Source organism: Falco punctatus (genome assembly GCF_963210335.1).
Source record: "Falco punctatus genome assembly, chromosome: 4".
Classification (NCBI taxonomy): Eukaryota; Metazoa; Chordata; class Aves; order Falconiformes; family Falconidae; genus Falco; species Falco punctatus.
Window position 1 is genome coordinate 65,859,804 of NC_137583.1, and position 14,403 is coordinate 65,874,206.

General features: G+C 35.6%; 1 protein-coding gene across 16 annotated transcripts in view; it reads left to right on the forward strand.

Annotated features, from left to right (window-relative positions):
- PARD3 (par-3 family cell polarity regulator) overlaps positions 1-14,403 on the forward strand; it is a 481,499-nt gene that overhangs the window by 264,766 nt on the left and 202,330 nt on the right. For all 16 annotated transcript variants that reach the window (XM_080384293.1, XM_080384294.1, XM_080384283.1 and 13 more), the window contains 2 exons: positions 5,709-5,834; positions 7,218-7,600. In XM_080384293.1, the coding sequence (XP_080240419.1) occupies positions 5,709-5,834; positions 7,218-7,600 (509 nt within the window). The remainder of the gene's footprint in view (positions 1-5,708; positions 5,835-7,217; positions 7,601-14,403) is intronic.

Here is a 14,403-nt window from a genome sequence, read left to right on the forward strand (position 1 = left end):
TTTCTATGCTATATATCCTAAATGTCTTTAAAATATAATGTCTTTAAAATAATAAGGAAGTCTCAGAAGAATGGGAAAAATAAGAGACTGAATTATATGGCTTTTTGTCAGTTTAAATGACAGTTTTAACAGATTTTATTAAAACAATGCAAAACCTCAAATGAAGGTAGGCATTGATGTATACACAATCCCCAAACTAGAAAATTGTATGTTTTTGTGTTCTGTAGTTTTTTATTTTTTTTATTTTTTTTTGCTTTTAGTGGAAGTGCCCTTAATTTTCTAGAGTTTATAAATCACTTCATATTTCACTGTAAAAGTTTTAGTCTCTTACTCAAGATACAAAGAAAACTAAAGTAATAGCTAATGGCCGTTGTCTACACTGAGAGTCCTTAATACTGCCTTCAAGGTGCCCCCCTAACGATCGTATTCTATTTGATCATCTAGGAGTTACGTGTTATCTGCATCTCCATTTATTCCTCTCCTGCATTTCCAGCCTTTCAAATCTCAAAGGTAGCCTTGGTTTTCAAAAACAACTGCATTAGAAAAAGATTCCCTGTGGTGTGAATGTATCATTCCCTCACTCTTTTAGCTGGATTCAAGGCTTTCTTTGTCTGATCTCAGCCTTTAAAAAGTTATATGAACTTAATTTGAAGTATTATTCGAGGTAAAAAGCCGAGGAGTAGTTATGAAAGACTTGAAATGGGTTCTGGACTTCAGGTATGAAAACTGAGAAAGTTATTTTAATGCCTTCACAGTAGCACCGTGATGTCAATGTAGTGCAAAGAAGTTTATGTCCAATGTAGCACTGATCAGCCACAGTAATTTAACTTGAACAAACAAGCTGATTTGCCTACTCTAACCTCCAAATCTCAGGAAATTTGTACCATGTTTATGTTCCTGTAGTGCTTCTCAAAGGTCTTTCATGGCATGAAACCACTACACATCAGATTTTTCAAGCAGTCCTTTTTTTGCCCCTTAATCTAGTTTTTGCTTTTTCATGTTAGTGTCTTTACATAAAACATCTAAACTGGTTATTTTCTGTTCTGACTGATTTGATTATATTACAGTTAGCTTACAGGTAATAGGTAAATAACTTCAGTGTGTAGGTACAACAGGCGGTGATGGCCAAATGATATTCTAGATGCTCAATGTAATATTTTTATTACTCTTATAGTATTTACACTGTCAGTTTTTATTAAAACAAATTATAATCATTTCCATACAGCTGGATGGCATGTGGGGAATTCACAATTTCAAAGAACTACCCAGACTAACTCAGGCAATTTAGATGTCAATAAAACATTCACTGCTTATTTCTAGTTTTGTCATTGGTTGCAATTTATACTGAGAACTGAAATGTTAACACATGTAGCTGAATTTATTTTAATTGTATAATTAGAGTAATGAACCTTGTGGAAATACAGTGGTGCAAATGCTAATCTAATCTGTTTACATTCCCAAGTAGATATTTAAAACAAATACAAAGATTGAGCTCTGTGCCCTAGTACTGTTTCCCTTCTGTCCCCATGACAGCTAACGTTAGTCTAAAATAGTGCAGCTACCTAATTTCCATTTATAATTATTTTTTCGACAGTGTTTTAGACTTGCAGAGTGTCTTGCAGAGGTTCACACAATATTTGATCTTGTTCTTAAAAAGGTTATAGTTTAAAATTTTTATAATGGAAAAAATTATCTTAGAAAATGCATTGGCTTACTTTAACTGGACATGATTAAGCAAATTCAAATGCACTCATATATTTGTATGCTACATGGTTGTGTTTAAACAAATATATATACTGGCTTCTGTATTTTATACTAGAATAGTTTATGGGCTTTCAAAATTATGTTTTCCTAATGTAGGAAATGTAATAGTGAAACTGTAGTAGAGCTGTATCCTCCACTTATCAGGATTAATGGTGGTGGCATACAGCAGGGGAAAAAAAAACCAATTAGTTTTTAGGTTATTGCATATTTGCAATATCAGGTCTACTCAGTTTTTCTGAATTTTTTCTGAATTCTGAAACATGAATTCCCATAATGCCTTTTTTAGAGTCATATTCTTATATCTAACCGTAATATGTTGAAGAAATACTGTAAGAAATTGATAGGCTTTTGGTACTGATTTTCAGGGACATGTATTTTCTGCAAGTTCTAGGAGAGTTTATTCTGCTTTGCAGAACCAAATTCAGGAAATTGTTTCTGGAACTGTGTCTAAAGGGATCCTTTGCCCCATGTCTTTATATTAAAAACTTAAGTAAATTAAAGGGCGCGGTGAGGATCCTGGTTTCAGATTTGGCTCAGGCTGTTCATCCAGCCTTGAATCTGTTCTCAGTGACTTCAGCTTTATATTCCTTGGTTAACCTAGCTCTAACATTTGTTACAAAGTAAAATCCTCATGAGCACCATATGTTGTGTCTGAGATGAGCAATCTCGCATTAGTAGAACTTGTAGCCTTTGTTTAATGAGATTATTTGCAATTTTGACTGGTAGTTTATTTATATGTTACATTATTTTACCATTGATTAGGATTGCTAATATTTTTACTAGATTTGAGAGTTTAGGTGAAGTAAATTTAGGAAATGACAAACCATGTATAAAGATGCATCTTATATTAATAATTTAATATAACTTCAGAATGCAAAATGGTAGCATCATTTCAAGTAAAATACTATACAAAAAGCATTGATAGACTAATTTGTAATCATAAATACATGGAGATATTGGGATGAAAATATTATTTTGTATAGAGTGTTATCATAGTATTAATTTGGAGTGTTGTACTTTATGTAGAATATGTTTTGATATTTAGTATATTGCTATTTTGATATTTTTTATATTTAACCATGTAAACAAAACACCTGTTGCAGTTCCTGTGTATGCTCACAGCCAAGTATTGCATGCACATTCAAATTCTGAATTGTCTTTGGGCATTACAGAGGAGCACACCTGCATCAAAGTGCTGTTGGGGATGAAGGGAAAGAAAAAAAAAAAAAAGAGTAGACACAAGTCTTTCCTCTCCTCCTCAGATATTTTGGTGGTTTTCTCTTAAATGTAGCATTCCCAATTTTATTTTTGCTTGCTTATCTCTTCCTCATTGAGACATGTCCTCTTCAGTAACTTCACTGTGCAGATCACACATTGTCTCCCCAGAGAAGTTCAACAAATCAGAAGTGAAAGTCACAAAGTTGTTATCTAACCATCAGTTTTGTATGTATCAAAACTATAATTCTGATAAAAATCATGCAGTGAAAGCATACAAGTCTTTTTCCTTTTTATTAACATTCATTACTTAGTGCTTTCTGCAACTAAGGATGTATGCATATTTTTATATAATTATTTATCATTTTTAAAAATCTGAGACTGTCTTCAAAGTGTGTTTTAGTGAATAGAAGGAAAAAGGTGTTGAATTGCTATTTTGAAAACGTCTTTTGTTTTACTTTCTGTGACAATATACCTTCATAATGATCAGCAAGTTTTAGTACAATAAATGGAGCATGATGTGGTCATTAAATTAGTGTGTGACTGTTGTGGAGTTTTAGATTTTTATGTCATGCAAAGTATTAGAGGATGGTGGGAAAGGCAAACAGCAAACCATGTAAAATACCTAGATAATACAAGGTGTTTCACTACTTTGATGATCAAGGAAAAAAAAAAAGGAAGAATTGTTTTTGCTTTGGGAAATTTGGGAAAATTGGTTTTGTTTTTTTTTTAACTTCTCCTTTTTTCATGGGAGATGCTGGGGTGTTGCAAGGAACTTACAGAAGTTGGAACTTCTAAAAGTTGGAACTTCCAAACCCAAAGGATATCAGCTTGGGATGGGGAGGGATAGGAGACACTAGTTTTGTTTTGTGTTTTTTTTTTGGTTTTGTGAGTTTGGTTTTTTTGGTGGTGGTGTTAGTTTTTTTTTTTTTTTTTTGGGGGGGGGTGGTGTGTTGTTGTTTTTTGAAATGCATGCATTCTAGAGAAATGATACTTTAGCTTTATGGAATCTTTCTGGTCCTTGTGCTCACCAATGCTATTGCAAAGAGACAGATTGCTAATTGCAGCAGCTGAGCTAAAGTCAAGCCCAATCACAATTAGCATCAGTGACTGTGCCCAAGCAGTCCGTCGGGAACCAAATGAGAGTGGAGGTTTGCCTCTGATGGGACACCCCCACCCCTCACCCCACCCCCAGAGAGATCAAAGGTGCAGTAGAGGTGTTTGTAAATTACTTCATATCAGGTGGAAACAGAATAGTATCACTTAAATGTTAATGTCTGACTCAAACATCATTTGATGATTTGTGTTGTCATAATGCTTTATGTTGTTTTTCTCCTCACAGTCTGTCTACATGTACAGATCCTTTCAATATCATATCTTAATGTCTCTAGGTGGTTCCAAAATGGAAATACTACTAGGATCGTTTCTATTACTCCTTCATCTGCCTTGTAGGAGAAAACGTATGACTGTTCTGTAAAATATATGTCTTATTTGCATATGTTGATGATAAATTGGTAAATGAAGAATTTAAAGTGGAAGAAATAAGTTAAAAGCTGATTTTGCTTTTCTGACCTGTTTGATGAAGTGCTCGAGTGCGTATATAACTTTCGAGCGCATGAGGAGTCCTTTTAAGCAACATTGACTGCTCATTTACTTTGAGGTATGTGTGAACTGAAGTGCTACGATCACTGAAAGTTTTGCGCTAAAAGACATATGTGGTCTTGCAATTCCTGCCACGCAACCAAGTATTTTTCACGCCATGCCTTGAAATGACTTCTGAAAAAGTAATGGTGTTGACTTGGATGATGTGAATTTGACCCACTGATACATCCTGTGGGATTTCAATGTAAAGCTGATCTTCTTTAAAAAAAATCAAGTGCAGTGTCGATGCAAGAATAATCCTGAAGATTGAATCCTTCTTCAGACCTAGAGTTCAGGTATAGAAACATCATTGACTTTTCACACTATCCTACCTCAGAAATCCACTCTTCAGGATCCATTTCATAATTTCAGGTTGAACATTTGTTTACCTTTTCTTTCTAAGAATGTCCTTAAGGTGACACTGCGGGTAAGCACTAGATAGAGGTGACCAACTCATTGCACAGAGGCTATCAAATGGTAACCAATTAAGTTAAGATAATATGCTGTATTAAAAATGGCATTTAAGTTTTTAATTTCCTCTTTGCCGTTTAGTAAAAAAGTTATGGTTTAAAAATAAAAGCATTCGGTTCACGTGAATTTCTGGAGTCCTCTACCCATTCCCTTCATTACAGGCTGCTTGTTTTGTGAGATGACCCCACGTTTTGCTTGCATAGAGGCAGTAGTGATGGCTGCAATATTCTCTGCTAATTCAGAAGTTCAAATTTTAAGTTGAACCAGTTCAATTTCAGTTAACTAGCAGAAAAGATGCCAACTGTCAGATGTGTGGTGCTTCTTGGAGCTTTTACTGCTCAGAAATCTAGGCCTTTTGCAAGAATGGACGTGCTATCATCACACTGTCTGTTCATTCTTCTTTTTAAATGACATGCTTGATTCACGTAGGCTTTTTGTTTCATGGATAAATGAAAATAATTCAGGTAAAAATTATTTCAAACTATGGTATCCTACTTCAAGGTAAAGATGGTTTAAAATTTAGTTTCTATAGTGGTTATGATAAAATATTAAATCAGTAGGATTTTCTATGCTGAAAATTGTTTAAACAGTAATCATTTGTAATCTTAATGTTGCAGAACCCTGGGGCTGCTGGTGAAGCGATTGGAGAAGGGTGGAAAAGCTGAACAAGAAAACCTTTTTCGTGAGAATGATTGTATTGTCAGGATTAACGATGGAGACCTTCGGAACAGGAGATTTGAACAGTAAGTGTACTTACAATGTTTTAAATTGCAGTATTTAATCTTTAGTACTGCACCTTGCTGTAATTTGAGGAAAGCAAAAAAAAAAAGTCTAACTTTGCCTTTCTAATAAGGAAAAAATACACCAAGGGATGCAAATGTTTTTTAATTAGCCAAATTATGAAAAATTCGGGATAATATATTGTCATTAGAATGTATGCACTTCTTATTTGATTGTTTTTGCACATTATGGAGTTTTTCTTCTTGCACTGCTAAACTATTTGTCCTAAAATTCCTGCATGTCTTCTGTTTTTATACTTGCAATGCATCATGTTCAATATAAGTGGACAGCATAGAGACTTCATTTTTAAAATTTTAAAAATAGTTGTGGTTTTATATGTGTGAGAACTAAAGGTACTATATACAGAAACTTCCTGGAGACGTTTGAGAGATCGTAAGTATTTGTGCAGTGGATGCCTGGACTTGGTAGAATCACAGAATGTTGAATCAGAAAGACTTTTAAAAATGACATCAGCTTGTAGTTCACAGATATTGAAAGAGAAAGCAGAAAAGAGGTATGCAGAAAATTAGTGATTTCAAAGATGATAATACTGTTCTGAATACTCTAACAGTTTGAGGGTCCAAGGAATATCATTTATTCTGATCATCCTATACTTAATATACAGTTGAAATGTGTTTTTTTTAATTTATTTGGCTCTAACCTGGATTGGAACATGACCCTGTACCGTATGGTTGAAAGCAGCTTTTATCTGCTTGTCCTGTGATTCTGAATCACAATTTGTTAAGCCTGAGAAGAGACTTTTTGACTTTGCGTACTTTGTGTACATGACCCTAGAGCAACGTCTGTCAGTGCAGGCTTAAACATTTTTTTTCCCTGATTTCTTAATGTTGTATTCTGAAAGCCTAAAAACTTCAGAAAAGCATAAACTAGACTTTTTGCAAGAACTGCACATACTTTCAGCAAATTACGGAAATACATAGTCTTTGTATAAAGTGTCATTTTCATTCTAATAATTTTGTTGTCACTGTGATTACTGTTATCACAATTATTGCAATTATCAAGGTTCAAAACAAAAGGACACTGCAGTCCTGCCATAGGACTGTCTGCATTTTAAAACTGTGGTTAATTATTTTGCATTTCCGAATCCAGTATTTGGTACATTAGTTGTTAAACATATTTAACCATTTTGTTTTGCCCTAAGGAAATAAACCGTAGCAAAAAGCAGACCAAGTAGACTAGTGAACAGATTCAAGTTTTATGGTTTATGCTTGAGTGCAATGTGTCTGTCAGCTTGTGTTGCTTAATTAACATTAGTAATTATGCTTATAATGCCTTGTAGTCTGCCAGTCCTAATTTGCTAATTTTCTGTTAATTTTGAAACCTAGAGCACAGCATATGTTTCGCCAAGCCATGCGTACGCCATTCATTTGGTTCCATGTGGTCCCTGCGGCTAATAAAGAGCAGTATGAACAGTTGTCCCAAAGCGAGAAGAACACGTACTACTCCAGCCGGTTCAGCCCCGATTCACAGTATGGTGACGGCAAAAGTATTAACAATTCTGGACTTCACACATTACAAAGAATGTCTCGAGCGGGTAACCAGTCCGATCAGACAGACTCCTACTCGCAGCTACCTCATAGTGTGAATTCATCAGGGAAACCACCCTCGGGCCTGGTACCGTCACCTCAAAAAGTTCTCACCTCCACTGCAAACAGTGGGTATAACACCAAAAAGATAGGGAAGAGGCTCAGTATACAGCTGAGGAAAGGTAAGGCACTAGTACACTCCTCATGTAGCATAACATATATGTGTGTAGTGTATGTATGTGTGTTCAGTGCCGTTGTATTGGGCAGGGCAGCTTGCAGTAGCGGGGGATGTGATGGCTTTTTGAAGCCAAGGGGCTGACTTTTCCCTGATAGCATGCCCAGGAGCCCAGCCATACACTGAGTGTGTGCAGCATGTTCGCAAAAGGCTGTTTTGAAGAGCGCTTTTAACATTTTCTGTCTCTCCGCTAATGGAGAAGTGCAGTACATGCTACAAATTCTGTTGGCCAAGACCCAGGGACTCTTGAACTATATAATATGAATAAATAAGGCAAAATGACCCATATTCTGTACTTAGTTATCATGACTTTTCAAACCGAGTAACTGTGTTTTTTCCGTTAGATTCTAAGTGTGTACTGGATCCAGTTGGTAAATTGGACTTTCTAATTTCCAGCTAAAGCTTTTATTCCACTGAGTTGTGAAAGTGTGTGTTTAAATGATTGAGATGTAATGTGAAATTTCCTACCATGGCCCTTATGCTGATGTCATTTGAATGGGCGTGAGAGACTAAGGGCAGAGGAGCAAGTGGTTGGTCCTTATCTCAACATCTGTGTTATATGTGCATATGTAGACACGTTGGTACATCCCTGGAATTTGTATGATGTGTTAAATGGCCTAAGTGAGAAAACGTGGTATTTTTGTGTAGTTACTGTCGCGACGGAGGGAAGACACAGTCACTCAATATGAGTGATCAGCAGACTTCGTTTATTGTACCTTACAGTCACCTTTTATGCCTTGTTATAATTAGCTCATACATATTACAAAAGTTAAGCTCATTATTGGGTAGTTGCCTAAATATCAAGCCCGCCCCTAGTTTCTCTTCTGTAGTTATCTGTTCCCACCTGCAACATTCTTTTCCCACCGAAGTCTTCCTATTATTGTGTAACAAGAACAGCCAAAGACAGTGTATTTTTGCTTTACTTCAGATAAGCTGAGAGCGATGTGCATTTTTGTCCAGCCAGCTGGACTATGTCTATGTGACCCTTTTTTCAGCTAGCCAGTTATCCACAAGTTACCATCTAGACACTTAAGATAATTTGAGGTACAATAAAATGACATTTAGATGCAAGTATTTCTTAGTTTTTTGAGAAATAATTTTTTAAAGGATTATATGAGCTGGAAGCTTTATGTTATTAAAATGAGCATGTTTAAGGTTAGATATAAATTGATCTCCAGCAGGAAGAATAGGTTTTACACTACACAGCAAAAAGTTTGCCTATGTGACAGTATTCTTTGTGAACTAAAACTTCTTTCATATTGGATGTGCTTAGCATTAGTAATTTTAATTAAACTTTTTTATCAAAAAGTATTGAAGACAATGCATTGAATGCTTGAGATTTTACAGTTTCACAGGTACCAGGCTATTTGTCACCTTATCGGTGTGCTTTCCTTTCTACGAACTTCACATGAACCACCAGATTGCTTCTTTCTGGTTGCTGAATTTTAAGCTCTACAAACTTGGATGACATAAGGTTGAATTGACAGTTTGCTTCTGTTGTTGATGGTCCTTCAAGAAATTCTTTAGGCCATCAGCTCAGATCTGCCTGCTTGGAAAAATCTTGTTGGCGCAGTAAGGTATCACTGTGTCTACAAATATGGTCTCAGTCACTACAGTGATTTTTACCTTTTTTTTGTGTGTGTGTCTGTAGAAACCTGTAGAAATATCACTGGGAAGTTATGTAGAAGAATTCTTAATCAGGAGTGGAAATATGCATTTCATATAATTTTAAAGCACCAGGAAATGAATATAGAATGTGGGAACACAATGTTTTTTGATGAAACAAATGTGGAATTCTAGCTGCTCATAAGATATGAGAATATAATTTTGATGTGTTACGGATGTTTTTGAGGTTACATTTTGGTCATCTTGCACTGGATACATTTTCATAAATACTTGCCCCACTTCTATAATGTCATTTAGCTTTGCTGGCACCAGTGTATTAAGTGTTTCTGGATTGAAGGAGATGGGTGCTACCTGTTAACTGAAAGTGATCTGAAAGATACTTTAACATCTATTTCACACCAGAGAATTTTGATGGCTGTTACACTAGTAAAAGCTTTGAAATCCATATTTAGAGCATATTTCAGAGGTTTAGAGGGGATCTTTGCTTGTAACAATTTGCTTCTGTAAGAATACTACTTACGAGGAAATGACATCTAGCTCAGATTATGGACAGACAGTACAGCAATGTACTGCATTTTCTGCATGGTAATTTTTTAATTTTTTTTTTTTTTTTAATTGTGTTTAAGGAAGGATACTTTTTTGTCATTGCTGTCTTTCACTTATTAATATTCACTGTAGAAAGAGGGATGTTGGCCCATTTTGGCTTCCATTTGATCACTCTGAGAACATACATGAGGAGCAACAAATGAAGCTAAACACTTAAGGATGCCCCCAAGTAGTTTGTTATAAATATGAGTGCAATAGGGATGTTGATTGTCTTTGATTATTTCTAATGAAGGATGTTGTAATAATACAGGCGTTATAGATATTTAACAAATGTGTTCTCTTTGTAGCTAACAGGCAGCAGTTATTTCACCAATTACCATCATTAGATTAAAAACTCCTTGTGGGGTGCATTAAGACACGCAAGCATGTAAAGCTTCATCTTGAAATTCACTTTTGATTTAACCTGTGCATTCTGGTTACTGATGTAGTATATGAGAACTGATGCTTTTTCAATACTGACAGACCTCCTTTATTACAGCCATGTTTCTATATATTGTGTGAGCTTTACTATATAAAATGACATGGTAAGATAACCCTACAGTATGTGCTTCTGTAATTATGATTTCTTAATATTTATTGCTGTTTTGGCATTTTAAAATAACCTGAACTTTCATAAGATTTAGCTGTTTAATAAAGTCAGAAGAGAAGGTCAGTCATATGTTTCAGTCAATGCAGAATGTTTGTTGGCTTTTTTTAGATGAAAATGGATATCTGTTTATCTTTCCTTAAAGGTCAGGGCCTGAACTTTTGGCGTATAGATGTAGGGGTTATTGCTGATATTCTAATGCTGTTAAGGCTGTGTAACAGTCTAGCTTAATAGCTCACACAAATTAAGATAGTGCAAGATGTGACATTGAGCATATGTTTACATATATTTTGGTGTGAGCTGATACAAAGGAAGTATAAATAAAAAAATACAGTTCTTCACAGCTAATAGATAGAGAAAATAAGAACATGGATATAACACCCAGTGTCAGGAGAAATTTTGACCTCATATACACCGGGACAATTCCAGAGTGTTTTTTTTCTTTGGTTGCAAGAGTTTGAGCCAATGCAGTTGAGAGAAATTTAGTCCAGCACTTATAAATAATAAACAACCAATTACACAACAGATCATTCTAAGGCTTAGTCTTTAAGCACTGAGGAGCTCTCAACATTTAGCCTGTTACTCACTAAGGCATTCAAAAGACTGCTTTTCAACTGGGCATTTTATTGCTCAGATTTCATATATACGGGGTTTGACACTGCTGTACTAATACAAGCCTGAAGTACTCAGTCTTTAAATTAGTCTCATTTTATTTGATCGCTTTTAAGTATAACGCCTATTGCTTCAGATCATTTCCATCTGTAACTACATATTTGTCTAGCTAAATTAAATATATAGTAGTTGATGTAAAATTTCAAAACTGAGCTCTTGTTTTTTGTCAGTCCTGCTTCCACCAAATATTTGCCTGGTTTTTGTCTGAAGCGTTCAGTGTATCAGGGTTTCAGTCCACATGTCCTCGCTTGGAGAGGGCAACTTAACTACTGTCCATGGGAGTTGCGATCATCTCTCCCTTTTTGGCCCAGAGAAATAGTAATAAATCTTGCAAAATACTATAGCTTCAAGAGAAAGAAAGCAGTGACACAAGTGCAGGATACCTGACTGGAGGAATGCTATAGGAATCACCGAGTCCATCACAGAAATGTTGTAGCAGCCGTGCTCGAGGAGGTGGTGACACCTGAGAGGAAGGAGGCACCTTTGTGCAGTGCAATGGACAGAAATGGTTAAATTGTAGATGTGAGGAGGATTATGAGACTCATTGCTCTTCAGAGTTTCTTGTTGGATTCCTGTTTGGCTTGGTGGCCCTTCTGTGGTTAATCATGCTCAGTCTTACATACAGAGCCGAGCTTAAAAACTGCAAGTCCCACCAGGTGCCTGGGCGTTCAGGGTTATGGCGTGGTGACACCCAGCCCTGCCACACACAAGTTGCTTTCTGCAAGGAGTCATAAGAGAGTCATTACAGCCACAAATAAGGTGCCACGGATAGTTTGGGAGTACGCTAATTTAAAATTGCATCATGTTTGGTGTGGAGTAAAGCATATATATATATGTGTGTGTATGTATGTATGTATGTATATGTGTATATATATATGGATGATTACTTGTTTTACTTGGGTTTATATAGGCGAGCATCCAAGGCAGGGCCCTGAACTTCTCTGTAAGATATCCTGCATCATGTATCTGAAGTGTACAGATTTACATACATTTTTCATCATACTCTCCTGTTTTCCCACACATTATCTTGAACCAGACTTTGAAATGACATTTTAAATTTTTATTTAAAATTTCTTTTGAAGTTATATGTTCTCTTAGACCGATTTTAGTATTCCTTTTCAGATGCAGTAGGGGTGGTTGTCACTTTTGAAATGAAGCATGTAGATTCCTAATTACTTAAGTGACCTTGAGAAATGAGATTCAAAAGTGACGCAAATCATTTTGGGCATTGTTAGCCACTGAAGAAATATTAACTGCATCAAGTTTCATCTTTCTATTTAAAAAAAAACTTCTGATCACTACTTATTAGCAGGCTGTAGCAAAAAGGGAAGAATGTTTCTATTAGGTTGATCAAAGATCATCTTGAGAGTTCTGAGCTTTTCTTGGAGAAAAAAAAAAAGAGTTGTTCCAAATCACTCAACTACATAAAAATGGGCATGCAATTAATTTGATTGCACATGTGGCTGCAGAAATTTTATAGACAGCTCAGCAGTCAGTTTTCTAAGCAGCCATTTGCATGTACGGTTACTTTGACTACAGATACACAAATTCGGAAAATATAAGGCTTAAAGTAGGAGCAGTAAAATAACTTTTCAGGAAGTATCTAAAATAGTTTAGGTTAATTTAGTGAAGCTCCTGACAATAAGGAGAACATACTTGCTGTTCAGCTCTTGCATAAGGTCCAGTCCTTAATAAAAACTGCTTTCTAGCATAAAATAGTAGGATAATTGTTTCAGCAGTCATCCATCCATCCGTGGATCTCAGGAAAGACTCTACTGTGAAAATGCAGGAGCTTGAAATGCTTGGAAGGAGAGTATCTGCTCTGATTATTGTCAGAGAGTTTGGCCCTTTTGCTTAGTTTTATTGTAATGTTATCTCTCTCCTTATTCTGGATCATTTTATAATAAAATAGTTTCATTAAGTGGGGATGCTTTATTTTGTAATTTTTGTGGGTTTGTGTCACAAATTGTTTAAAAGTGTAACCAACTTCCCTTATCGTTATGGGAAAGAGCGAGCTGTGTTCTTTTTCTTCCATGAAGAATCAGCACTTTTCCTTAACAATCCTTTATTTCATCTGAGGACTGTGCACTCACATGGGTTTTCCATATTGAGGTTATTTTGAAATGTGCTTTGCTTGTCTTGCATAATTACTAACAAATATAGTGCCCAATTGTCTGGTTATCAAATATTTCCTATTGTTTCAGAAGTGAGATTTTAATTTTATTTTTTAAATGTAGGGAGATCTGTACTGAAGTACCTGAGAACTCATCTGCATTTTCTTAAAACAGAGGAGAAAGGAGACCATGACTGACTTCTACCTCTGCTTGCAGTCCTGAAAGGGAAGCTAACTCTTAAGAGAAGTATCTTAAGAAGTTGATAGTGTAGGTTTCAGATGTTCCTTAGTGGGTCTCTGAACGAATATCCTTTTGAGAGGGACATGAAAGTACTGGAAGCAGTGCAGAGGTGATGCTTTCTTTTTGTCTCATGTTCTGGCAGTATTTCTATCCAGCAACACCTTTTCGTGCTGAAAATGTAGACCTGCAATTGGTGTTGGATGAGGAGCGCACAATTTTTTCGTGCAGAAGAGCCTCAGAAAGACAGAAATGTTATGCTAGACACACTCTATCTACAATCAATAATCCTAGCATTAGTAAGAAACTAAATGCTTCTTCTCTGGGAGAAAGCAGAAAACCTAACCACCTTTAGTAAGATTTAATAATTTTTTTAATATCTTGTTAGTTTATGATCAGGTTGATTCCAAATAAGATGATGTTCATTTTGAATATATCTATATCTATATATACACACACATATATACAAAATTAAATTACATGAAAGTGCCCACCCCCCTTAATGCTCCGTGAAACTTTTTCTTCTAAAAACCTGAAGCATCAAATCTGTTCCTCTTCCGTTTGTACAGTGTAGTTCCTTTACTATTGTAACTGCCCTTTTTATTGACCTAAAACTACTTTATCTTCAGCTCAGAGCTTGCTGAGCTCTTGAGGGTAATGTGACCTTAGAAGGTGTGTTCAACAACACATTGAAGAAGGACAGCTCTAGCTTGTTGAGAAAGCTGCTGATTTATCAAAGAAGCCTAAGAATTTGAATTCCAAAAATTGGTAATTTTTAAATGTTATTATCACTCAGTGTAATTTGGGTGTTGGCAGAAATGACAGCTACAGAGGGAGGAAGACATTTTCTACACTTGCTCTCTTTAAAAACTGTAAGAGATTGAGTTAAACATAGCTCAAATATAATCT